The sequence below is a fragment of the Lissotriton helveticus genome, chromosome 8 (assembly GCF_964261635.1).
Source record: "Lissotriton helveticus chromosome 8, aLisHel1.1, whole genome shotgun sequence".
In the NCBI taxonomy this organism is placed as follows: Eukaryota; Metazoa; Chordata; class Amphibia; order Caudata; family Salamandridae; genus Lissotriton; species Lissotriton helveticus.
Window position 1 is genome coordinate 1,339,195,074 of NC_136069.1, and position 27,560 is coordinate 1,339,222,633.

At 44.2% G+C, this 27,560-nt stretch overlaps 1 protein-coding gene across 2 annotated transcripts in view; it reads left to right on the top strand.

Moving 5' to 3' along the window:
• Positions 1 to 27,560, top strand: part of CCDC181 (coiled-coil domain containing 181) — a 393,765-nt gene that overhangs the window by 272,720 nt on the left and 93,485 nt on the right. The window contains exons 3-4 of one of the 2 annotated variants that reach the window (XM_078658319.1): positions 2,734 to 3,693; positions 20,202 to 20,285. In XM_078658319.1, the coding sequence (XP_078514445.1) occupies positions 2,734 to 3,693; positions 20,202 to 20,285 (1,044 nt within the window). The remainder of the gene's footprint in view (positions 1 to 2,733; positions 3,694 to 20,201; positions 20,286 to 27,560) is intronic. The other variant, XM_078658320.1, reaches the window with a different exon arrangement.

Sequence of the window (27,560 nt, forward strand, 5' to 3'; positions counted from 1 at the left end):
TGGCGTGACTGTGGGGAGCACCCATGAGTCTGCCCTGGAGGGCCATGTATGTGAGGAACCATTGTCACCCATAGATTTGTCTGAATTTCCATCCAGTTCCGAACCACGGCCAATCTCACTCAACTCTTCAGCATTCTTTAAGGCCTGGTGCCTCTCAAGAATGACTTGCTCCAAGTCCGGTGCATTTGTCATCTGAGGCGAGTGTCATGATCAGGGAGGTTTGTTGCGGCGCCTCTGAACTGCACCCCTATGTGGCAAGGCAACAGTTTGTTGTGTGCACTTCACCATCGAGTGCCCCGCTCCTTCCAATCAGTCCCATACATCCAATGGGGAGGTGAAGAAATGCGTCTTCCCCTCTTCCATCACCTGCAAGCCTCCTGAAGAGGAGGGCAGCTCTAATTCAAGGTCTTGGATTTGGGGTTTAACCGCAAGGGAGGAGCTGCCCTTTACCTGTACTCGCAGTGTTTAATCTGAAAAGAACGTTATCTTCACGTTATCCACCGTTATCTCCTCCAGCTTCCGTGCTTCCCACAAGACAGCATCCATGTCCTTGAAGTGTAATAAGCGGCACAACAATGGTCTGGGGTAGGAGCCCTGTGGCAGCTAGTGCAGCGGGACTTGTGGGCGCATTTCACCGAGAAGAACTGCGAGAAAGTATCCTGGGCAGCAGCTGTCGCAACCATTGCTCCACATACACTACAGCATCTGATCCCTCCGCACCTTCTGGCTTCCCTACTGCACGGATATTATTGCGACGAGAGCGACCGTCTGTGTCCTCCATGAGGAGCTCCAGGACCTCCTCCCACTTCAACGAGTCAAGTTCACAGGCTTTAGGTTGCACCTCTGCGAGGGTCCGCTCAGTAGTGTGCACCCTATTCGTTACTTTGAAGTGGTAAGCATGGAGCAGCATTAGATCCGTTGTTATCGCAACTATCCTGATTTCCAAGGATGTCTTCGGCGTCTCCATGGTGGTACCAATCTTGGCCCCTGCTGCGAGAACTGCATCCAGTTTGTCGCTTGGAGAAGGTGCGTGTGTGGAGCCATCAGTGGATTCAGACCCGCTCTGTAGCATATCCTGTTCCATGGAGGGCTATGAGGATGCGCCTTTTGTGCCCATGCACTGGCGCACATCACTCCTAGTGCCAACAAACCTGCTGGATCTAACTCTGCACTACAGGTCAGGCCCGCTTGCCAGCATCAAATAAAGGGAGGCACACGCCAGAATGAGCAGCCCCAAGCACACAGAAGCACAGTATAAGCTGGTGCGTAGAGAAGCCAGGACGGCGCTACACAGAGCCAGGTGGCGCAGGAAGTAGGACGACCAATCCCAGTGATTGTCTGCGTGTCTCCCCACTATCAGCACAGCAGATGTCAAGGTGCTCCAGACGAAGAGGGCTTGCTTACCAGATCTTATCAATGTCCATGAGCTTGGCAGCATGAGCAGCCCTGACAGTATGTACCAGGCAGGTACTTTGGGCAGGTTGTATTAGACGGTGTATGTAAGGGCAGCAGTACTCAGACGTGCACACAACTGACAATCAGGCATGGGGTAGTAACTGCCCAACCAAGCAATGCAGCTAGGCATGGCTGCCTATTTTGTGCTACCACAATGTCTTCAATGAGTTCAGGTGGGGAGCACTTTTCAATCGCCTGTCAGGGAGCACAGCATGGCAGTGTTTTTTTTTTTGGCAGGGTTCAGACAACTCCAGGCCTGTAACTAGGCCACTGCAATCACGCGCCGCCTCCTCACTGCACATTGATTCCACGCCCATCCTGTCAGGTGCCAGCAACAGTAGGGACCGCTTTAACCAGCAGCGGTCCCCGAGCCAAGGCCCAAACACAGCAGGTGGTGCACACACTCAAGAGGTCTCCTAGCGGTCTCGTTCCTCGTCTACAGTAACTAGGGAGAAGGGGCACACTCACCGCTTGTCAGAGTACTCCATTTCCTGCTCCCACCATGCACCCGTGTTGCATCCCCCCGCGGCCTTGTGGGGGCGGCTGAGGGTGTTCTGGTACCTCAGGTCATGTCCTGGTTTACTGCCACTCTGCAGTTCACTGCCGGGGGCAGCCACCTTCTTCTCCCACCCAATGCCAGTGATCAGAGTCTCAGTGCGAGCAGCGCACCGTTATCCGACTCCCAGTCGTAGCAAAAGAGGGGCCCACAGCAACGCCCTTTGCAGTGGTGCCCTCTCCTGTGGGCACAACGGGGAAGCCAGACGGCACGGAGAGGGCCTCTGTAGGTGCAGATGCCGGCTCCTTGCAGGATATTCACAGGATAAGCTGGGGTAGAGCAGAGCTCGTCTAGAGCACGTCTGCCATGATTGCTGCCTAAGCCACACCCCCAATTGTAAATCTACCCCATAGTCTGTAAACACTACTTAATGGTCTCCTGTAGGGATGGACTTCTTAAATGTCTTAAAAAGGAGCCATGAGGGGCAGCTACTGAGATTCTGAGCTCTTGTGGCATTGTAGTCTCGTAATTTAGCAAAGTTAAAAATACATCTGTAAGTCTTAGGATCCTCCTACATTGACATACTTTCCCCTGTTTCAACGTGATTATGCTCAAAGTTGTGTATATTATTTTTATCTAAATAATTGCTGATACTAAAGGTAATGTAAATGCATATTCAGTGAGATAACCCTAATCAGTTTGTGCATGCTGTTCTGTTCCCAGTAACATCCCACAACTTATCTTGTAAAATGATCTAAAGTGAGAACCGCTTTTTGTTTTAGAGCCAAGATGAAGATATTGATGCAAAAATTGACAAAGAATTGCAAGAGGATGAAAACCATGAACTATTGAAAGTGAACCAACAACATGATCCAAATCCATTGACAGAGGAAAATCTTTCAACGGAAGTCATCTCAGACTCGGGGACATTCTTAAATCCCCTAAACTCAGAATCACATTCCAGCTCAGAAGCAGCTCTGCAAGACACTCAACCAGATGACCTACCTCTACCAGATGGTGATTTCAGTGATCAAGATGAAGAAGCAAAACGCTACATTGCAGAAAAGATTGAAATGGCAAACCGGCTGCTGGAGCACGAGAAGCCAGTAGATGACAAAAGAGAAAGAAAACTAAAGTTCAAGGATAATCTGATCGATTTAGAAGTTCCACCACTAGAATTTGATGAAAACGATAGAGAATATAGTTACAGGGAAGATGATTCATTAAGTAAGATGTCAGACCTTAATATACATGATGAACTAAAAGAGGAAAATTCATCTCTTCTTCAAAATGACTCTAATGATGAGAACAAAGATGGAAAGATTCTCGTAGAGAAAGACGGAAAGTTTGAGCTCATGAGTTTACGTGATATTGAGAGCCAAAGCTTTTTACCTAAAATAGATGGTGGGACTAGCGTAAATGAAGCACCAATAATATCACCAAACTCCTTGCATGGAAATGCTCTTGGCAGTCCCACACCCAAAAAAGAGGAGAATCTAATGCTGATGCATTCAAGCACTTTAACACCACCGGTAGAAGTTGTTTCTTATTTACCGCAGCCACCACCTAATCCCAGAGGTCGACCAACCTCTGCCAACCATGCAATTAAAGGAAGAAGAAAATCTCCCAGAAGGGTGCAGTCTGCAGATATGCCACAACGAAATTCAACATTTTCACTTTCACCTCAACAAAAAGAACGGAAAGAGAAGATCGAAAAAATGAAAAATGAACAACGGAAAGAGGTGAGCATTAATTACATTTCATTTTTAATATATTGTCATATAGAAATGTGTCACCATTTGATAAGAGTACTCTACCATTGGCAACACTGAGTACAGGTGAGCGGTCAAATTACAGACATGGAAAACCAAGACTGTGACAACCTTTGTTAATGTTCCTCAAAAGTGTTTTTATGATGTGTGCTATAAAAATATGTTTACTACAGATGCATTTGTCTGGCTTTATAAAGTCCAACTGCACAGACTATCATCATTCCAGGTACATATGTATCTGTGCAAAATGTGTATATATTTAGGAATGGCATAGAAACCACTACAGCTGTCTCGTCAGCTCAGGTAATTAAAATCAAAATCTAAAGACAAAAACATTCATATAAACATACAGAATTGCAGGCAGGATTGCCCTACTTAAAATGATAATGCTGTCGATGTTTTATATTTATTTATTGTAAGAAATTGGCATATTGATTGAGGGAAGTGGAACCCCGTTCAGGCAACAACCACAATGCATGTCAGGGTGAACCACAAAAGTCAGTGAATGAACCTGTGCTTAATTCTCTGGTAGCTTGGCACAGAGCACATTTATGCAGCACACAAACTGTAATTAAGTGAAAACAGAGCACAAGAAAAATCCAAAAGCAATTTAAAAAAGGTACTTTTTAATAAATACAATGTAACTAAAACAACAACAATCCAATCAGTAGAACCAGAGATATTACATTTGAAAGTTTCAGGTAATTATAGCTCCTAAAATCACAAAGTGTTTCTTGCAGTCTTCTGGTTGTGCTAGAAAATCACATGTGCAGGCCGACCACAATGGAGCGTGAGGCAGATACAGGGACCTAGCTAGTCCATCTGAAAATATTACCGTCTCAAAGTCTGGTGCAATGAGTACAGTTTGTGGTGGAGAAGGCCGTGAGGACCAGATGGTCATCACTGTAGCACGCAGAGCATGCCTGGCATCGCAGTTGGTCATCGTTGAAAAGCAAAGATTCGGTGGGCGTTGCTGGCGGTCGTTTCTGGAGCTTCGCATTGATAGTCACACCGGGCTGTCGTTCCTGTAGTGCAAATCTCACGCTGACGGTCGTTGCTGACGATCTCTGTCCCACAAAGAGTTGGGTTCACTGGAGCTTCATGTTGGTGGTTGCCATGGCCTGCAGGATCTCGGCAAGAATGGACTTTAAGCAGCAGGGCATTCCTCTGGGGAACAAGACAGTCCTTGTTCTGTAATGTCTACATATCCAGGAGTGTACTGAAGAGTTTTATGAAGGACCACTATTTATACCTGGTGCCAGCCTTTGAATTGTGAGGATTGCGTATACTACCCCCACATCTCGTTTGGGAAAGTTCTTCTCTTCCCTTGTCAAGACTCCAAGAAATCTGGGGTGATAAAAGGCTTGTCTAAGGTTTCTTTGTGTGTGCTAAATGTAAGCCCTTTGAAGTGTAAGTGGGACAGGGAACAGCTCCACGCACAGTCATCCTTGCAGGAGGGTCCTTCCTGTCCACATCAATAGGGTAATCCAGTGCTAGCCAATGAGTAATAGGCCTTGCAGTAGAGAAAAAAGACTTTAGGAGTTTTTCACTACTAGGACATGTAATACTTGAACACACGTATCCTACTTTTTAAACACAGTGCACCCTGCCCTATGATCCTTAACGGCCTACCTTAGGGATGACTTGTATGTATGTAAAAGGAATATTTAGGACTGGCAAAAGCTTTATTATGTAAAATACAAAGAAACCTGGGGGTCTGAAAAAAGAGTCAACTATGTACTCTAAACTCGTAAGACTGGATGCCACAAATGTACAAGGTAAATAACCATTGAGTCTTACACAGAATAGGTAACCCAACGCATCCAACCACTAGCAAAAGTAGGTGAGACCCAAAGTCCAGAGATGGATTCCCATCAAAATCTTGTTAGTGATCTAATGTCATCATCTGGTCATCCAAAGGTTGGTCTGGTGTGTCTCTAGATCATTGAGACTGCTTCCAGGCCCACCATATAGGACTGGGATCAAGCCCACGATTACCTGTAGACCATGCGTGTGATCACTAAATGGGACCAAGTGCAGTGCAAAACGTGAGTGTGTGTAGGGTAAGGATTAAAAATAGAATAGAGAACGGACAGCAAGGAAACTTTAATAGCTGTAAGCCTCTTTCTGATTAAAAAACAGAACAGCGCAAAAAAGCAGTGTAAAGAAATAACTGCTTGTGGGCTGACATGTTTCTGCCATAAAGGGGGGGCTACCTCCCAAGGCTTTCTTCAGGGCCTCTGTTCTAATAAAAAAAAATTTGCAACTGCTAGTGCGAACTACAAACATAGAAAACCATATAAACTGTGAATAAAGTAAAAACATAAAGGATATGTGTTCCTATTCCTCCATGTCAAATGGTGTATCGTTCACCTACAATAAAATGCAAAATGGTATAAGTACATTGGGTATAACTCTATATATAGATCAAAAATTAAAATGTAAAGGACATCAAAGATTCCTTACTCACCCATAATGACTGGGGTTATTACCTCACCTCGCCTGGACCAAGTTCAGGATAAGGGAGGCCACACTCTATAAAGGTAAGAAAAAAGGATGCTCACATTTGAGGGAAAAGAAAGAAACTACTCCTTTCCACAACTCAAGAGTACCTTATAGCTGTCTTAGCTTAAGAGCTCATCCTAACAAACAGCTCCCTCCTAGGCTCACCCACAGTCTCTCTGACTACGCAATCAAAATGAGGAGAGAAGTGCTCTCTTCCTTCTATGTCTGCCTTAAACCACGAGGGTTTGATGAATAGACCAGTAGATTAATCCATTGCTTACCTCTCCGTGGTTACCTCAGACTGTTCCTGAGGTTGGGGGAGGTAATGGGCGAGGGGCGGAGGATGTCTTCATAAGGCATATCTTTCAGGATCAGCTACCTGTTTATCCAACTAGCTTAAACCATATGATAACTAGTGGCCAATCAGAGCGCTCATTGTTCGTTCTATCGAGCGTTCTGTCTACTCGTTTCTTACACGTCAGCTAGTGTTAAGAAACTTAAGAGACTCACCCTATGGAGTAAAACTGTTGCAAGCTCCATACTTCTTAGATATGTTTAGCACCTGGACCGGAGAGGAAACGCATATCGGCGTAGCATAATCTCACAGACTGTCCACAACCTAATCTCGCTAGAGGGAGCGGACTACAGATTGGCGTCATATCTTTGGGAATTGTAGTTCTATGTTTTCAAAAACGGGAGTTCGATACCTTAGTGTGTCATTTGAAAGAGTAAACTTAGTAAATTTAGTAGGCGAAAGGTCTTCTCTTAGTATGTCCATGCCATGCGTGTTTCAAAGAAGCTGTTGCGTGTCCTAAACAGGCATGCTGTCTCTTGAATGGCTTGATCCCAGTCCTATATGGTGGGCCTGGAAGCAGTCTCAATGATTTAGAGACACACCAGCCTAACCTTTGGATGACCAGATGATAACATTAGATCACTTACAAGATTTTGATAGGAATCCATCTCTGGACTTTGGGTCTCACCTACTTTTGCTAGTGGTTGGATGCGTTGGGTTACCTATTCTGTGTAAGACTCAATGGTTATTTACCTTGTACATTTGTGGCATCCAGTCTTACGAGTTTAGAGTACATAGTTGACTCTTTTTTCAGACCCCCAGGTTTCTTTGTATTTTACAGTATGACCATTAGGGGATGATAGCCTGGGCAGGTCTTAAAACTCCCTTAGACCCTCCACTCCGCCTTTGTGTTTAGTAAAAGCTTTATTATGCCAGCGTGAAGTGTGAGTTTTAAACTGCACTACAGGTTGTGGGCAGGACTAATACATGTTTTAAAAGGCTATCTACTTTAGTGGATAACACAATGAGTGCTGCAGTTCCACTAGTAGTATTCAATCTACAGGCCTGGGTATAGGGCATACACATAGATTAAGTGTGCCAAGCCAAATCTGCAATGTTCGAAGGAGAGAGCACAACCACTTTGAATATGCGATGTTAAAACGCATGCAATACATCGCATGCCATTACAACTTGGTCTTTACAACAACTGCATTATTACATCGCATACCATTACAATGCAAGTTGTTACAACGACTTGCTGTAGGGGGCGCTGGATGTTGGAATAGTATAATTTACTATTCCAACTCCAGTCTGTGCAAAAGTAGGGAAGGTGTTGGATTTTAAATCCAACACCTTCTGCCCCCCACAGCAAGTCGTTGTAACAACTTGAGTTGTAATGGTTTGCGATGTAACAATTCGGTCGATGTAAAAAACGCCTTGTAATGGCATGCAATGTATCACATGCGATGTGAAGGATGTCTCCCGTTTGAGGCACCTCGATCAGCATTGATTGGGGTTTTGCTTGAGTACGTTGGTGAATGCAGCTTCGAGGATGCTTTACGGGAATGAACCTTCGCTGGCAGCCCAGAGCATGACTTTCGATACTGCTGGAGGCAGTCATTCACCTGCGGGAACACTCTGCTATCAAGTGCAGGTGAGATGGAACTGTTGCAGCTGCTCCTCATATCCATGCTGTAAGCAAAATGTGTGTACAGGGATTGGGGGGCGTGTCAGAGCTGCCTGGAATGTGCTTAAGCAAAATGCTGTAACTCACACAGCTCCGCAGCACTGTTAGGGAGCTTCCGGACCCTCTCTAAAGCAAAAGAAAGAACATGTATATAGTTTTTTGTTTGTAGATGAAACAAAGAATTATATGTGCAAATCCAATTGTTCCTGGCCATGAAGGAGCCTACTTATTAAGTTTTGCTTACGCTGTGCTTGTGATTAGGTTTTGCCTGCACCACCCCTTATATTGCACACCTGCTCACCAACGTAAAACTTACCAAAAAACTGTTTTATTAGTAATCACATAGGGCCTAGGCAAAACCTAATGCATTTACCAATGCTTGTTGAGGTTGCTATTATACAGTGGTTCTGTGTCATTGTAGCTTCCTGCAATTTGCGTGCTTTATTGGGTGTTAATTTCTTTTTGGCACCTTCATAAAAAGTCATGGTAAAATGCATGGTGCAACTGAAAAGCTTGCGTTAAAAAAGACACTAGTAAAACAGCCACATCAATTAATGGTCTTTTTTTAAGTTAACTTTTTTGTTGGAAACAAATGTGTCAATCTGTTTTCTTCTTTTTTTACTTTGTTGCAAATGCTTACAATAAAACAATGTGAAAAATGAAAAACGTAATCACCGCACCAGTATGCCAAGGCGGACCTGTTTCCTTTGCCATTACTTGTTTTAATTGCTATAGCGCTGGCAGGGAACAGGGGTGGAGGGGCGAGGGGCTGGGGGACAAAATACAAAAAGAAAATACCACTTACCTCCTCACTGCTTCTGTCGCTCCATCGGTGTCTCTTGTTTCTCCGGCGAGTCGCGGAACCAGGAAGCACACATGCTCCCCAAAGCCAATTACAATGCTGCAATGCAGCGTTGTGATTGGCCTGAATGCCGTGGTTCGGTTCTCAGACGGGGACAGGGAGCCTGTGCATGGTCCCCACCAGGCTGTGGATTACAGCCTGTTGGGGGAACATGTATGGTGCGCATGACTGTTTGGCCGGCCCAAGACGGCAGGCCAAACCGTCATGCTCATTTGGAGTGTACAAACCACTCCTGCCCTGTGCCCGCAGCCCCGCCCTGCCCTAATGGAGCCCCGAACCTACGAAAAATAAAATGATAATAATGACATTAGTATCATTTAATTTTTTCTGCTCTCAGAGCAGTGGGGCGACGCTCCTCTGCCTTAGCGGAGGATCCGCCCCTGGCCATGAATGCTAAATTTTCATTCTCTTGTATGTACTTGCAAGTTCTCAGTATTTTTAAGTTAGAGACTTCCGCTTGAATCAGTTTACATTTAGTTTTCAAACATCATATCAACTCTTTGGATCTCATTATGTATAAATACCATCCATCTGAGCAGACAGTGTTTCGTTGTGCTCCGGGAGAGAGAATCTACTTAAAGTAATCCGTCTCCATATTGGTTATTGAGATAATGGTTTCCAGCCTGGAAAGCTGTTCCACCCTGGCTCCCCGGAGACAAAATATTTGGAAAAAGTTACCGCCAGGTAAATTGTGAAAAAGGGAGCTAGGTTTGTCTAAAACAAGGCAGATTTGAAGCAAAGCGAAAGAAAATAAGGCGGCATTAGAGCCAGTGCTTTAAATGCGCTTGTCCTCACTACCGGCACTTGTTAATATTTTTCCTTCGAGTACAGGAACTTCTCCTTGGCCAAAGAGAGTACCAGCACTCACACACACAGGCATACCACTTACCACTGCTGGCAGGTGCCACTAACACTTAGCCTGTCAGAGAAGAGCATTGAAGCTCAGACAGCTGAGCATCAGTAAAGTCCGGCGATCTGCTGTGGAAATATCCAGCTAGGGCTTATTTGCATAGTTTCGAGGGACCGGCGAATTAGATGGCAGAATTAAGAATTTGAACAAACATTGGCAACGTCAAAAGTCTGGCTTATAACTGAAAGTGCCACTTCATTAACTGTTGAGTTTGGCTCTACAGTCCACCTCATCGTATGTCCACTCGGTCACTAATCCGAGCAACCAATCATCCATTCATCCATCCACTGGCGATCCTTAATTTATCCACTCACACAGTCACAGTAAAAGTCACAAATAAAGTCAGCAAGCATTTGCAAGGCAAATTAAAAGAAGAAAAACGAAAAATTGTACCACATAAACATGGCTGCCATGTGCTTGCAATTCAGAATAAGTAAAAAACTTAAATATAGCATTGAGCGGCCATCATGACAAAGTGTGTAGTGATTAATTGCTGTGCCAATCCAGGTTAGCTGACGTTACTTCTAAATGTGGGCGTCGTCTTGGAACGGTAAAACAATGATACACTGTGAAATATACCCTTCAAAATGGTTGCCTGGTTTAGGAGCAGCGACCACTCAGAATGTGATTTACTGCAGATTAAATATGCAGTAAAGAAGGGGCCTGGTAGCCTTGCCTGTGAAGCTGCTGGGTTCTCCAAAGTAAAAAAAAAGAAAGACAAAGGGGACCTATAAAAGGAGAAAATGCAAAACGAAAGTGACTGGCACAGAAACCCTGGCACTATAAGCACACTCAGTTTCAGGCGGAAGTGCACATGTGATCAGACAAAATGCAATCACTCATAAGTCAGTACAGCCAGTGGCTGAAGTGGACTGACCTGCTACTCCCTCCATGCTATATGGTGTCATGGGAAACAGCCAGTACAACGCGGCCATTTCCACGAGTAACCATAACCACGCATGCATTACAACGCATGCGTGGTTACGACAAAAAGCTTTTGCCACGCATACCTTTACTACGAGATACGTAGTAAAGGCATGTGTGCAAAAGGTTACAAAAAAAAGGGGGCCTCCTCCACCACAAAAAAACTACGTGGGTTTAATAAGGAGGGGTTGGGGGGTCCCCCCCCCCCCAAAAAGAAAGAAACTCACCTGATTCCGAAAGATGAAGAAACTGAAGAGAAAAAATGTGGAGGCAATCGGCATCGTTAGAGGAAACGGAAATACATTTCCGTTTCCTCTTAACGACATGAAACGTCGCCTCAGAAGGGCTTGGAGTGGAGAGGACGTGGAGAGGTAAGGAGGAATGAGGGGGTGGTTTCGCAGAGGAAAAATATAAGGGTTAATTAACAGTGATAGGAGATATCCTTTAACATAAGAATGCCATTAACATGCATAGTTTCACAACAAAAATCGTTGTAAAAGTGGGCGTGTTAAAGGCATTTTCGTGGTAAAGGGTATGCATGGGAAAGGAATTTGCGTTGTAACGCATGCGTTGTAAAGGCATGCGTTGCAACGGAATTTGTTGTACCATCATACAACCGGTGTCTTGGGCAGAAAAAGAATACGAAGGACATTCAAAGAGACCAATGACTGAAAAAGGCTGGCCCAAAGTCCCTCTATGATTGTAAACAGGTGTCTTTATTTTTTTGCTTTTTTTTTTTTAACAGCTTGGCAGACAACCAAAGATCTAAAAAGTTCTTTAATGCACACCTTGTTAAATGCTAGTTTTCTACCCTCAATACTTGTCAGACGGGGGTAACAAACATCAAAACCTTTGCCTCCTGCAATAATCTGTCAAATTCCATGTAGCAAAATTCCTGTCCACAGATTTTAGCATTGGTTGATTTAAAAAAGTTACGTCAAGTACCTTAAGTGTGTGAACTAAACTTTTAAAGTTCGATTTTTATTACACAGTGCTAAAATCTGTAGACAGCTGTTTTGCAACCTGGAATCTGACAGATTATTGCAGAAGGCAAAGGGTTTGATGTTTGTTACGCCCTTCTGACATGTAGTGAGGGTAGAAGCCTCAGTGCATCAACAGAGAGATAGACGGTACAGTAATGATCACGCTTGCAGACGTGGAGATGAGAGTTAAGTTGGTAAAAACTATTAAAAAAGCAGGGGTGATGCTGGTCCCAGACAGACTTCTTTTTTTTCTTTACCTCAGCCCAAGGCACTCTGATGGAAAAAAGCCCACCTAGATACAAGGAAGGAGATGACCATGAAGGGTATCATTGCCTTAGTTGGCTACCCACCGAAGCAGAGCATGAACTTAAGTAGGGAAAGTATCAGTGACTTAGGTTAAAGTCAACAAGCCTGTAGGGGTGGATTGTTATTATGCGGTGTTAAAGCCTGTAGACATGTATTTTGTTACTAAGAATCTCACAGATTACTGTAGCAGTCAAGGATTGGTGTTGATTATCCTCACTGACAAACTCTTTGGGTACAAGATTTGTACTATGAGAATCCCTGTTAAGTTCTCTTAAAAGTGGGTGTATATTGTATTAACAACTATAGTTGTGTATATATTTTTAGTTTATGACTGTATGCAAGCGTTTGCCTTGTAGGAAAGCCTATGTTTATTACATTAAGCCTGGGATGGTTCTGGTGACATGTCAGTGATTAAGATTATAGGCCTGACTGTGTCGCTGGGAAACATTAAGTCAGCCACCATGGGTCTGGTCTATGTATTATGAAAAGTTACAACAAAGTCATTACTGTACCGTCTATCTTTCTGTTGATGTACTGAGGCTTCTGTGTTACACTATGCACCCCTTTCACATTTTGGCGAAGAATTCCAGATATATATCAAGTAGTTCAGTCAGAGGCATACACAGTCCTTTGTTTAAATCTGCACCTTGCAGTGTTGCTCTTTGAAGGTTGTCAAGCGCTCAGTTGTTTACTCTAAGATGTTTATTCGGTCAATCACCCAAGGCTTAAAATTCTCCTTAAAGGTCTCTTAGTGCTACCATTATCTCTTCATCTGACTCTCCATAGAATGCATTTTCTTTGCTGGTAAGTCTATTCTTTTTTACTCTTGCCAATGTGTTGGAGAGTCCCTCTCTACATTAGTCTTTTCTCCACCATTTTGGAACACATTCTAGTGAGTGTTCCTAAAGTGTCCTGTCGCCTGAGGTAAGCTCCACTTATTTGAACTATCTTTTAAAATGGAGCAATCTTCCTTGCAGGTTTTTTGTCATTGTGTAGGTGTGTCTGGTGTTTCAAACAAAAACAGTTAGGTGTGTTATAGAGACAATATTTCCACTTCTTTATGTGGCTTGGCCTTTTTCAGTACTCTTTGGTATTTTGACTTGTAGTATCATGTCAGCAAGAATGTCTGCTACCTTTTTTTGGTGGTCCGGAGTGTTTACAGGCCCAGGATATCCTAGAAGACAGGTGTTCCCCTACCTAGACGACTGGTTGCTAAAAGCCCCCTCCAAGACCTCAGCCAGGAATTCGGTGACAGCCTGTACAAAGCTGTTCAAGAGTCTAGGTCTTACCCTCAGTAGGGAGAAGTCAAACTTGTGTCCGTCCAAGAACATCAATTTTCTAGGAGCCATGTTGGACACATCCCTAAACAGGGCATTTCCGTCACTCGAAAGGCAAACCAAACTGATGTCTATGGCCTGTCTACTTTTAAAAAGAAGGTCACTTTCAGTTCGCCTCTACAAGTCCCTTCTGGGATCCATTTCGTCCTGCATTCCTCCAATACCCCTCTGCAGGCTACACATGCGTCCTCTCCAGAAGCAATTTGACTAACAGTGGCATCAGGCACAAAGGATCTTTCGAGGACATAGTCAAGGTCACTACTCCAATGAGAGAAGCTGCTTCATGGTGGATTCACATTATTCTATTATGGAGTACAAATTGATGTGAAACTTTCACTTGTATCGTCTATTTATATCAAAACGTCATTAACATATGATGAAATATGAAGAAATTAGACTGTTTTGATTACCCTTTGGATTGAACCAATTAAAAACTACATCGTTGATACCACACATGAAGTACTGTTAAATACTTACTAATGCATTTGTGTGCATCAAGAGTGCCCAGGGATAGCCCTTACCCTCTGTAAGGCTTTCTATGTTCATATTATCCAGCACCTTTTGAACCAGGAGGTGATCTCCCGGAGCACCTATAAATATTGAAATTCTACTTGACTTTTTGGTCTACATTGTTTATTTTGGAGTGCAGAGGTTCCAATAGACATTTCTTTGGATTCACAAGGAGAGCATTTCCCAAGGTCTCTCCTTCTTGGTCACCCCAGCTCCTCAGATAATCACAACAGATGCATCCCCGGAGGGTTGGGGAGCCGTCTTACAAGACCTCCAGATAAGTGGTCGATGGCAACAGCATCATCGTCATTTGCACATCAGTCTTCTAGAACTCAGGGCAATTTTCCTAGCCCTACAGGCATTTCTGCTGAGAAAAAAAAATCATCTGTACTGATTAGAACAGACAATACTACAGCCATGCATTATGTCAACAAACAGGGTGGCACGAGAGCCCGTCTGTTTTCTGTGGAAGCTCAGGGTATCTGGTAATGGGCGATCCTTCATGGGGTTTCACTGAAAGCGGAGCATCTTCCAGGGAATCTCAACGAGACAGCAGATACTCTAAGCAGGCTATAGTCAGTCTGCCACGAGTGGGAGCTGGACCAGAGGACACTGGATGACATCTTCAGACTGTGGGGCAGACTGTCCATAGATCTGTTTGTGACACCGGAAAACAGGAAATGGCAGTACTTCGCAAGCTGGCCTCCCGGTCCGGGATCCTGGGGGAGTGCGTTTTCGATGGCATGGTCAGGCGCCTTTGTCTGCGCTTTTTCCCCATGCCTCTTCTCCCGAGGCTTCTCAGGAAATTAAAGGTGGAACCCTGCAAAATGACTCTCATAGCAGCCTCCTGGCCTCGCCAGTACTGGTACACGGAGCTTCTTCTTCTATCAGTGCAGCATCCGATTGCTTTGGATCTTATCCCGTCATTATTGACGCTGTCTCAGGGCCAAGTACTACATCCGGATCCCAAATCCCTGCAATTATCAGCATGGCTCCTGAGCACAGAGAGTTTCTCGACCTAAAGCTATCTGCAAAATGTAGAGACATCCTTTCCCAAGCTTTCGCTTGGAGTACAAACAAGACAGTCCGCATGAAGTGGAAAAGATTTTGTCACTGGTGCCAAGAAACGGGAGTTCATCCATTCTCTTTGGCTCATGAAATCCTCCCTTACAACCTTTCTTTGGCAAAATGCTCATGCGTCTATTAAGGTTCACCTCGCGGTCATCTCTCGTTACAGGAGAACATCTTCAGGCCCTTCTCTTTGGGCAGCAAGAATAATTAAACAATTAATTAAGGGGATTTTTTGAGTCTGAGATTAAGCCTCCTCCACCACTGTGGCACCTTAACGTGGTCTTGGCTCAGCTCATGAAACATCCCTTCGAGCCTATCCATAAGGCGGACTTGAAATTCCTGTTATGGAAGGTGGCTCTTCTTCTGGCTATTACATCAGCTAGAAGGGATAGCGAATTGCAAGCACTCACTATCCCGTAGCCTTTTCTTCAGTTAAAAAATGACTCTGTAGTGCTCCGCACTAACCCTACGTTCATCCCCTTGGATTTTCACTTAAACTAACCTGTGGTTCTTAAGACTTTTTTCCCTAAACCTACAACTCCGGCTAAGAAATCACTTAATTCTCTAGACATTCAGTGTTGCTTGAAATTCTATCTCCAAAGGACTAAACACTTTAGAAAGTCACCTCAACTCTTTGTGGCTTACAGTGCTCTTCGTAAGAGGTTCCCCCTTTCTAAACAAGGAATTCAACGTTGGATTTCCAGCTCTATCCAGTATTGTCATCATTTAGCTGGAAACCCTATACAGGCTAAAGTCTGTGCTCAGTCCACGAGGGCAGTCTCTTTCTCTACAACCCTTTTTGCTGGGGTATCTATCTGGGACGTCTGTAGACCAGCCACCTGGAAGGGTATCCATACCTTTACCAGACATTACTGCTTGGATTCTTCCACGCAGCAAGACACTGCAGTGGGCCAAGCAGTCCTGAGGAATCTGTTTCAGTAGAGGTGAGCTTTCCCTCTCATCCTCCCTTCCTTTTTCTTTCATAAGATCTTTGCACATTCTTTGATAAATGTATTGTTTCTGGATATATTCTGATGGCTTGTAAGCTTTGATGATGCCTCTTGTTTGTTTCTCTACTTCTTTAAATTTTCCGTTGGATTACGCTTAATATAGTCTTGAGATTTTATGAAATCTAAGTTTAGGAAATGTTTTCCTTTCTCTAATCTTGTCTGTGCATTATTTACAGTTGTTCAATATAATAAGAACAAAAAGTGTGCTCACGACTGCTAGCTACTTTGATTCAAGCATGTGAATCTATGAAAGTTCTAATACTGGAGTAAGAAAACAAGTTACTTTACTTCTCCAGTATTGGAAACTTTCATAGATTCCCATGCAACCCACCCTCCTCCCCTGGGAAAGCTCGACCTTCTGCATCTTCTTGGTTACCCTATGGCACTACGGCTACCAAAATCTGAAGGTCTGAGGTTCTCTTAGGAGGGTTCCAGAGGGTGAGGATGACCTGATTGGCTGTTCATTTTATGTGGTCTCTTTTACAAAAAGAGGTGGATATGTTACAAAAATGGAATGGGCCTAGGCCTGGTTTCTAGTTTGTAATAGCTTTGCATTGCTATTTTTATATACCGGAGACTCCCATCTCGACGACGGGGAATGATTCAAGCATGTGAATCTATGAAAGTTTCCAATACTGGAGAACTAAAGTTACAGGTAAGCAAACTTGTTTTGATAATAGAGTCTCCCTGAGCACTTCAGCATAAAGATCAAAATGAATGTACATACAAATCCCACTAAACAATATCAATTAAAGTGCCAACAGTACAAATACATTTACTACAGTGTCCACATTTGTAGATCCGAATGTGAGATCCAAAGGTAGTCCTCTTCAAGTCCAGAGGAATCTTCACTTCTCAGAATAGGCAATTTTACAGTTCCAAGATTTAATAGTTGTCATCAAAGAATAAACGCAGCCATTATACAGTTCCAAAGTTTTAGTTGTTGTCATCACAAAAAGCAGCCAATGCAGCCAACACGTGTTTTGTCATGCAAAATTCAAATGCATCTTAACTTTCTCATGCATTTATTAATTCATGGATACATAACGTATAATTTGGATTTAAAATGAACCAAAATTCCAAAATCAAATATCACTGTACGTCCTAATGGCTGTAATGTCCCTGCAAGTCTGCTTTAGTGCTTGAGGATCCAAAAATATCAATTTCTCAAAGAAATATAGTCCAATACAGAGGTCTTATAATGTTCTAAAGTCCATTCTGTAATCTTCCAAAATTTTATATCAAGGATTGTAGTCCTCGTTGTCGTAATCACAAAATCGAAATAGCAGGAGATACACGAGTAAGTGTTTCGGTTCCCGTTCTGTGCGCTCTCTCCTCGAGTTCAAGGCAAGCAACTTGTTTTCTTATCTCCCACTAGTCTTAACTCTGGGTCTTTTCTCTGGCTCGCTGGTGGTAAACGGCCCTCAGGGGTGGTTCACACCAGTAAAGAATGGGCCCTCGATTTGGAGCCTCAGGCACACGCCCATAGTTTGGCTACCGGTTAGCCCCCCTCAACCACGGACATTTTTTAGTGGGTAATTCTCACCTATACGTGGTCATAACATACTTCAACATATAATTGAAACAGCCCATTCTTACTTCCTTTTTTGCAGAGTAAAATTGAGGCAAAAAACGTTCACCTTGATGAGTTCCTGAAGTGCATGACATTCTGAATACAAATGAGACATGACTAGACTGTTTACCTGGGAAGGATCAACCAACCATTCCTAAACAGTTCTACTTGTAGCCAGTAGCCAAACGAGGTTTCATCCTGTGAATATGCTTCATTTACACTAACAGCCTTTCTTCTAGTTATTTAATTAGCATATAATATCGTCAATGATCTAACTTTAAACAACCTCAGTTTTGACTGCCCCATTGTCGTAGTTCCTACAAAGTGGTTAAGTGAGAAAACCGTGATTAGATTCAAGATATTCGCGATCTGTTATGGACACCTATAATGGAGCACAGCTACTCCATTTTTTTGTGAATGAGTAAAATCACCTCATTTGTTGAAAGTCCTAGTGCATAGTTGATGATATTTGTATCTGTTCTCCTTTGTTTTTGTTAAAAGAATGATCTCAATGGGTTCTGCTCATTTCACTTGAGGTCTTAAAGAGGTAAAGTATCAGGATTATGAGCTGTTTTGGATCACTTGTTTAAAAACATATATGCTTTTTGAACACAATGGAAAAGCCTTATGGTGAATGTACACCTCCGAAGTTCTTAAATCGTGTGCAAATCGTGTCCTTAATAATAAGGTGAATATTCTACTAGACAATCATTGATCCTTCTTGGCGAACATATGATACTCCTTCACTCTACACAGAAATTGCAGTATATCCTTTTCCTTCTCATGGGGTCTGTTTTTAGCCTGTAATGTGCAACGACACAGAAATATTTGGATGAAATTGTTAGATGTGGACACTAGCGACTTTCTATCTCAATTTACTTCCTCCACACATTGAGTAAATCTAGGCAGATCATTTTAATGCCCTTCTTAAGCCAAATCCCTGTTTTCTGCCATTAATGAGAATGCCTATTAGCATGTTAATCATCATATTAAACGCATTACAGAAAAAAATGAGTGGTTCGAAATCAAAAATAAAAAGAAACAGAGGCATAAAGTTAGCATATTGTGACTACTTGGGACAGACTAGGACATGAAACATTAGTCAAGGGAAGATATCTGAATTCTGGCGGAACAACGAAACAAGAGCTTGCTCCAGGCCCAAATAGATGACTTTACAACCACAGACCAAACTGTGATCAATAATCAATAGTACTCCCTATTGGACTTTCTTAATGTTCATTGTCGAACCACTTAACCGTTGACTTAAATTAACGTTTTCTGTTAAGTGCTAAGTGTAAGGTTCTTTAAAATAGGGTTAGAGTTCCTAACAAAAAGATGTTGCACCAACATGCTCTAGCAAACTGCAGCCTCATTTCCAGCTGTTCAAATGTGAAGAATCATTGGGGCGTTCTCGTTTTTTACTTGAAAACAAGCAAACCCCATGGTCTAAACTGCCTGCATCACCAAATGCCTTTTCTGACGTTTTTGGACTAATTATGCTAAAATGCCACAGTTTTCTCAAAACTTTCTTGAGGCAAATCATGACAGTTCTCTGACAGTTAACAAGTCCCCTTTCAAGTTGAGGCTACTTGTTGAAATTGGGGAAGGTTGACGCTCCACTACTTTTGAAGAGCACAGCTATTGCTCATGCACACCAAGAAAATCTAATTTTCATTAAATGCTTGACTCCTATTCGCGCCCCTTTAGCCCACCCTATTTTCCCGGTCTTTCTTAAATTGGTGAGTATCTGTACTCCTCTTTTTGGTCTGACTTGACAGTTTATCTGCCGTCGGACCTTATATTTTCAAAAGAAAGAGGCCTTCAAGAAGCATTAGTGAAAATGGGGCTTTGGCTCCACCCACATGTTTATCAACTTGAGTACAGCATTTGATTGGGCACACGAGTGCTTTCACTGAAAAAGAGTGCTTATATTGCACTTTATGGCTTGTTCGTGAATGTATGCTCATACAACAGGCCTGAGTTGATTATGGTGCCAAATCAATGGCCAAAGCTATAGGACTGATTTGTTACTATAAAGGCAGTGGCCCTGACATGTTTATTGTGAAAAGCTTATGTTAATGCCAGTTATGTTAATGCACTGGATTAAAACCTGAACACAGTCATTTTGATTCATTAAACCTCACAGATTACCGTAGTAGGCAAAACTCTTGGTACTGGTTTACCCCTTTGACAAACTCTGAGGGTAGAAGATTTTCTCTGTGATAATCTTTTTAGGTCTTCTTAGGGGGGATTGTATCCTCTATCTTTAAATATAGTTTTGAACATATTTGCTAATTTATGACTGTATGCTTTGTAGGAAAACTTATGCTCAATACAGTAGGAGTCAGCTGGTGATAGTGATAAGTCAGTTATAAACTGTTATGTCAGATTTCATTGGTGTGATCTGTTTATTATGGAAAGTTAGAACAACCACGGATGGGGGCAAGGCATCCAATGCGTTGGACTCAGATGCCAACTCTGTTTCTACTCTGTACCCTGCCTCAGATGCTGAGCAGCCGCAAATCCCACCTCGCACCGCTGATGACCTGGGATGATGGTGTCTTGTGGACAGTGAATATTTCGCATTTGGTAACTATATGGGGTGGCCTTGATGGATGGGCAGTCTGTTTGTTTATTTTTGAGATTTTACTGTTTATAAAGGCACAGTCCCTTTGGACAACTGATTGGTGTCCCACGGAGCTCGGCCCTTCTCCCTTTCCAAAAAATACAGCAAGATATTTAGGCATTTTGATAGACAATAAACTATCGATGAAAGAGCAGGTGATAGCTACTTGTCGCACGTGCTTTGGGGTAATGCGCTTCATTAAGCAGGTATTCCAGTGACTTCTGGTGTCCCTTCAGAATACCCTAGTCCAGGCGTTTATAATCAATCCCCTGGATTATGGAAATGCGCTAATCGCAGCATCCAAATAATCCCTTGTATCGAAAATACAGGTGGTGCAAAATACTGCTGCCTGACTGGCTAATAAACAGCCACCGGGCACACCGTCAGTCCCCCTGCTCAGAACCCTTCATTGGCTACCCAAAAAGAAAAGGGAAATCTTTCAACTGCTCTGTCTGACCTTTAAAGCTAGGTCAGGCAAAGTACCAAGATTTCTGCGGGATAAACTAGTCCCCTATCTTCCTGAAAGATACCTCAGATCAAGTAACCAGCTTCTCCTACACCCATGACGTATTCAAACTCTAAAATACGGCGGTCAATCCTTTTCGTATCTTGCGCCCCCATCATTGGAATAAAATCCCCCTTCATATAAGGGCATGCACCGAGTTTTCAGGCTTTAAAAGACATCTTAAGACCTGGCTTTTTTAGTGGCTAATTTCTAGCTGATTTGCTATCCAAGTAACGGAGATGCTTCTTCGAGGTCGAGTCGTTGCACTATATCAAGTTATTGTAACATAATATTGTTTGATCTTTAGGCTATATCCAATGAAGCTGGGGTGGCATGTTGAGGCCTGGTGCTACTTTTTCTCCGAGGCAGCCATCACCCCACAGGGGTTCACTGTGTGACACGTACACGGTTCTTTGGTTTGGGTTTTTGGTGTTTGAATAGTGGGACTGTTGCCTGTCTGTCCTAGGGAGGGAGAGAGGGGGGCAGAGGGAAGTTAATGCTTGTGTCTGAGGAGTCTTCTGTGTTAATGATGGGGTGATTGTGGTGGGGGGGCCTTCCTGGAGGGGCACAACCTGTGCTTATATTTTTCAAATGGCATGTAGGCTGATTGTTTGTAAAATGATCTAGAATGTTTGAGTCCTTAATATGTTATGTTATGTTATTATTTTTCTTGTATAGCGCACGGCTACTCAAAAAGAGCGTCCCGGCGCTTTAAGTAAGGTGAACTGCAGCACAATAACATAACACGGTAAAAAAAGGAGGGGAAAAGAATACAGAAAAAGCAAAACAGCGGGACGGCCTACTGGCTAAACAGCCAGGTTTTGAGGCCTTTCCTAAAAACAAGTAGACTGGTGGCCCCCCGGAGTGTGAGCGGCAAGGTGTTCCACATCTGTGGCGCCAGCAATCCAAAGGAGCGGCCGCCCAGGCGGGCTTTCTTCACTCGCGGGACAACCGCCAGGAACAGAGATTCTGACCTCAGAGAACGAGCCGGATGGTAAAAGGCAAGTCTCTTCTGGAGGTACTTTGCTCCCACCGCATGGAGAGCTTTATAGGCCAAAGTCAATGCCTTAAAAGCAATCCGTTTGCGGATGGGAAGCCAGTGCAGCGTCTGTAGCAAACCCGCAGCACTTGCTCGTCTGTTCAAGCCAAAAATCGCCCTTGCGGCAGCGTTCTGCACGACTTGGAGCCGCTGCAACAGATACTCTGGTAGGCCCAGGTAAAGAATGTTAGAATAATCTAACCTAGAGCCGACCAAAGCCTGCACAGTCAGCTTCCTATGCTCCTCCGATAACAGTGGCAGAAACCTCCGCAGCATGTTTAGGAGGCCGAAGCACATACCCGTCACCCCGAGGATCTGGGCTTTCAGCGTTAGCCCCTTATCCATCTTGACCCCCAAGTTCTTAGCAGTTTGGGAGGAGCATGACGGGGGGAACATATTAATGGGCCACCATGCTTGCCAGTCCGGCTCCGTATCGCACCCAAAGAAGAGTACCTCGGACTTATCGGAATTGCACTTGAGGCTGTTCAGATGGAACCAATTAAAAACAGCCCCAAGGCAATCCCGGATACTCTCCCCATCAAAGTCTCCTCCACTCTTACAAGAGAAGAGGAGCTGGGTGTCGTCTGCATAGGATACGATCTGGGCCCCAAATGACTCCGCCAACACCGCCAAAGGGGCCATAAAGATGTTAATAGCATGTCCAAGCGCAATGAGGTTCAGGCGAAGGTTTCAAGTTGAGCTGAAAGAGACCCACCGCACTGCTTCAGAGGGTGCGACACTGGCATTTGACTTTAACCACCTATTCTGCTTTCACCAGGGGGGTTTGTCATATGGATCAGGCCTGGTGGGCAGTTTCAGGTATTAGAGGAGAGGATGTGGTAAGGAGGGGAGCTAGGCAGGGTTGAGTGGTCATTTAGGAGATAGACATTTAATGCTGGTCAACATTTATGCCCCCAATGCAGACCTACCTAGGTTCTTCGATGAGCTATCATTGGTCCTGGCACACTTCACGACTGCCCTATTGTTGGTTGGGTGGATTTCAACGTGTGGCTGATCCTTCTCTAGATAGGTCCCTTCCACCTTTGCGGAACGCCAAGAAATTGGCCGATTGGATCCAGTGTTGGGGTCTGGTGAATACCTGGCTCATGCGTCATCCTGTTGAGCGTGACTACACTTTGTACTCACACTTGCAAGACCTGCATGTGCGCCTAGACACGTTTCTTTGCTCCCCGGTAGTGCATTCGCAGATTGGGCACTTGGAATATCGGCAAGAAAGTTGTCCAATGATAACCCTATCCTTATTGTCCTGGCCAGGACACCTGCTCGCTCTTGTATTCTTAGCTGGCACCGTCGGAGTGAAAACTTGGAGGACCATGTGTTCTGTAAGACTATAAGGGTTGAATTATCGCAGTATTTTACAGAAAATATGGGGGCAGCTATGTCAGCCCTGGTCAAGTGGGAGGCTTTCAAGATGGTTATTCAAGGGCACTGCATTGCCAGGTGGGGGTAGTGTGGTGATTGCCGCAAGAGGAGACGCAGGTCCAGGAAGGCACTCTTTCGAGCTGGAACACCATTGACACACTGATCCCTCTATGCATCGCTCCTTGTTGTTAGAAAAGGAGAAGCTGGCGGCATTTGTGGGGAAGCTCCGCTACTTTGCCTATAGGGAATACATGGTCAGGGCCCATACGGAACAGGTTGCTTGCCTAACTGGCTAATTCCGCTAAGCTGGGCTCGCAGGTCCTGGAAATGTTGCAGGTGACGGACCCGGGATTTATGATCCGGCTGGTATTAACAAACTATTCCTCACATAATATACTACCTTAAATGCCGCTGTCTCTGATCCTATTCTTGGACCAAATGCCTTTGTTGGCTGTGGTACCAAGAGCTGCTGAGGAGCTGGGGACAGATGTCTCATCTCCGGAGATTATAGCTGCATTTCGGGCCATGGCCTATGTTGAAGTACCAGGATCAGACGAGCTGCTGGTGGAGTTTTATGGCGCCTATGGTGCTCAACTGGCCTCTTGACTTGAGGAGGTCTAAAGGGTGGCATGTGCGGCCTGGGAGCTGCCCCCTACTACAAAGTAGGCTTTGATAGCCCTCCTCCTCAAATTGGGTGCTCCCCCGCAGGTTATGGCATCGTATCGACCTCTGTTGATGCAAATGTATTGACTTCGAAGGTAGATACTCTTTTGGAAGGCTCTCCTCTGGGGAGAGGGTAGCGGTCGCCAAAATGGAACTTTACCCCAGCTGTTATATCATTTTGCTACCCCGAGGCATATTTTGGGAACTGCATTCTATGCTCATTGGTCTCATTTGGGGACGGGCCGCTGCTGTGTGGCTCCTGTGAAGCAGCAGCGCCAGGCTCAGGACAGCGGTCCCTGACTTTGAGGAGTATTATCTGGCAACCCAATTCCAATAAGTTAGTGGATGGGTGGCCGGTAGAATAGGGGGGGGGGCACTGCAGAAGAGATGCCCTCCGCTGTTGTCCTGACTGTCGCAGCTCTTGCTTGAGCCTAAATGAGTTTGGGCTGGTAGCTAAGTAATGCTGGATTCAGTATTGCAGAGAGGTGGAGTGGCTGGCCCATATTGCCCCGCCCTGTCCCTCTGTTAGTTGGGGCGCTTTTTCTTGGAGGATAGCACTCGATTAGGAGAGTGGTATCGGATTGACATTGCTCGGTGACTTATATGGGTCTGGGATCCTGGGGTCCTTTGAGGAATTACAGGCTGCGAATGACTTGCAGGCGGGTCACTTCCTTTTCCTTGGCGTGTCACTGCTCTCATTCGACAGCAGTGGCGATGTGTACAAGTGAAACCAACCACACTATAGGGCTGTCATGTCCTCTGCACAGCAGCGGGCAGACATCACGCAATCACAGGATTGTACAGAACGCTGAGGGCAGACTCTAGCGTTCCAGTCCTCAGGGACACCTTGGCGGGTGACATTGGCACCCCTGTTACTGATGCTGACTGGGTTACAATTTTGGCCGGAGTTCTCCAGCATCTCCAGCAAAGCGTGGTTTAAACTGATCAGCTTCTACTATATTCATAATGCATATCTTACCCCGAAAGGATTAATAGTCTGTCCAGACTGCTGTAAATGTGGCTTTGTGCATACAAGCATGTATTATATGTTGGGGAGTTGTCCCAACTTGGGGGAGTTTTGGGAGACGGTGGTTGCACTTGCGAACGATATCACAAAGCATGATTTGCCTATTTCCCCTGTGGCATGCTTGCTGAGGTTGTTCTAAAGGCCAGCTAAACATAAGGTCACCACTAGATCACCACTAGATCTCTCCTTAATCCTAGCAAAGTGCCAAATCACGCTTAATTGGAAAAGTGTGAGGGGGCCACAGGTCTCCAGGTGGCGTGTGGACTTTCTCCGATGGGCGGAGTATTCCCAGGAAGGCAAAGTGTGGAAATGCCCTCTAGAAGTGGCCGGGTCTGGACTACTTTATTGGAGGATTTGCTATCATAGGGAGCCAGCTCAATAGCTCCCTCCCCCACACGCTCAGGAGGCCGAAGTGCCTTAGGATCTCCCTTTAGTATATCCTTGTTGGGTCTTCCCCCTGTCTTTCCCCCCTTTTTTCCTGAATCTCTATAGAGCTATTATTGCTCCCTGAGTCGGCCTGTTGTGGCTGCCCCCCCCACACACACACACTCACATTGCTCGACACTGATACTTCCTTGGGAAGGTTCTCCCGTGTTATTGTATGCTTTGTATGAACATTGAATGATTTCTTCAGACCAAGCTGGGGAGTGTTGGGGTGTTTGGGTAGTAGGTTATGGTTAGATGACTTCATTACCTGACTGTAGACGAGATGGTTCTTATTGAAATGTATAATTTTGCTACCAACTCCTATACGGAGATTGCCATGTCCCACTCAATTGTGTACTGCTGTACTGTGGATTTAATGCAACCTGTCAATAAAATATGTTTAAAAAACAGAAAATAAAAGGCAAGGGTTCTTGTGTTGCTTATCCCCTCTGACAGACCCTGGGGTTATATGATTCGCCCTATGAGAATCCATGTTACACCCTCTTAGAAGGAGATTCATATCGTTTTGCTAACTATAGTTTTGTACATATTTGCAAGTGCATGACTGTATACCTGTTGGATGTTGCATTTTTTTAAAACTTTCAAGGGTAGGTTGTTAATGCACTTTGATAAAGCCTGTAGAGAGGATGGCTTATAATAGATTGCCATAGGAGGCAAGGGATTTAATGTTGGTTATCCCTCTGACAAAACCTCGGCTAAACTTGTACTGTGATAACCTTGATCGATCCTCCAAGGAGCTCAACTGTACTTTTGTACACTTTTGTAATTTAATTTTAAGATTGTATATTTGAAAGTTGCTGGTGGGAAATGTTATGCTAACTACAGTAGGCCTGAATTGGTTATCATGACAAGCCAGCAATAAAATCATACGGTCTGATTGGTTAAATGGAAAGCGTTTTGTCGGATACTACACGTATAATCTGTTCATTATGAAATGTTATGAAAAACACAGTAAGCTTGGCTTATTGTGAACAACAAATGCTAAAGCCAATAGGCTTTTTTAGGGTGCTTTGTTATTTTACCGTGCTAAAGCTAGTGGACAGATATTTTCTTACATGTATTCTCACCATTTATCAAAGCAGACAAGGGTTTTGGTGTTTGGTAGCCACTTTGACAAACACTGGGTGTAGAAGTTTGCACTGTTAGAATCCTTTGTATATTGTTTTGCAACTATAACTTTGGGGCATTTTTATACTTTTATGACTGTATGCTTTTTTTTTGTTTTAATTCTTTTTATTAAAACAAAGCATCAGCAAAATACACAGTACAGAGGAGTAATGTCGCATTCAACACATAACCCACGGGGGTACTGGACATAGGAGTACATACACGTCAGAATCCATACGGGGATGGGGATACATCAAAAACAGCGTTCCTGGGTGGCACACAAATCTCTCCTCTATATATATTCCAGGGCCCCCTTATTGAAGCCCACTTTCGAGGGCGGCCTCTTGCTATAAAAACAGTTTTTTCCCGCAACATGCTCCAATGTAAGTTATTCTTCCAGATCTCAAGGGTAGGAGGCTGTTCTGATCCCCATTGCTGGGCATTATTTATTTTCGCTATCATGAAACTCAATGTAACCCCCTGTGTCTGTGCGGAGTTAAGGTCAGTAGGTTCCCATATGTTAAGGAGGCACCTCCTCACTTCTGGTAGCAAGGAGACCCCCAAAACCTCATGAATAGTTTTGTGAATCTTACGCCAATACTCAGCAATATATCGACACTCCCAGATAACATGGAGGAACGTCCCCACAGGACCACATTTCCGTCTACACAGTCCGGTATCAGACAGACCCCTCCGTACAAGGTGGGGCCCCGTAACATAGACCCTGTGTAATATTTATAATTGAACAAGTCGCAGCCGTGCAGGAATGGCAACCACTTTAGGAGAAGACACAGATGACTATATGCTTTATTGATGCATTGAGGGAAAGCTTATGCTCTGTATAGCAGGCTTGTGTTGGTTAAGGTTTGAAGCCAGTTTTAAGGTCCATAGAACCAACTGGATCACAGGGGGAAAATGATGTCAGATGTCAAAGGTCCGATCTGTATATTATGAAAAGTTAAACAAAGGCTCTACGGCTATCTCATGCATTGTTAAAAGCATGTGTTACAGCCTACACGTTTGTAATGGTAGATTGTTATTGCATCATGTTAAAGCCTGTAGACAGA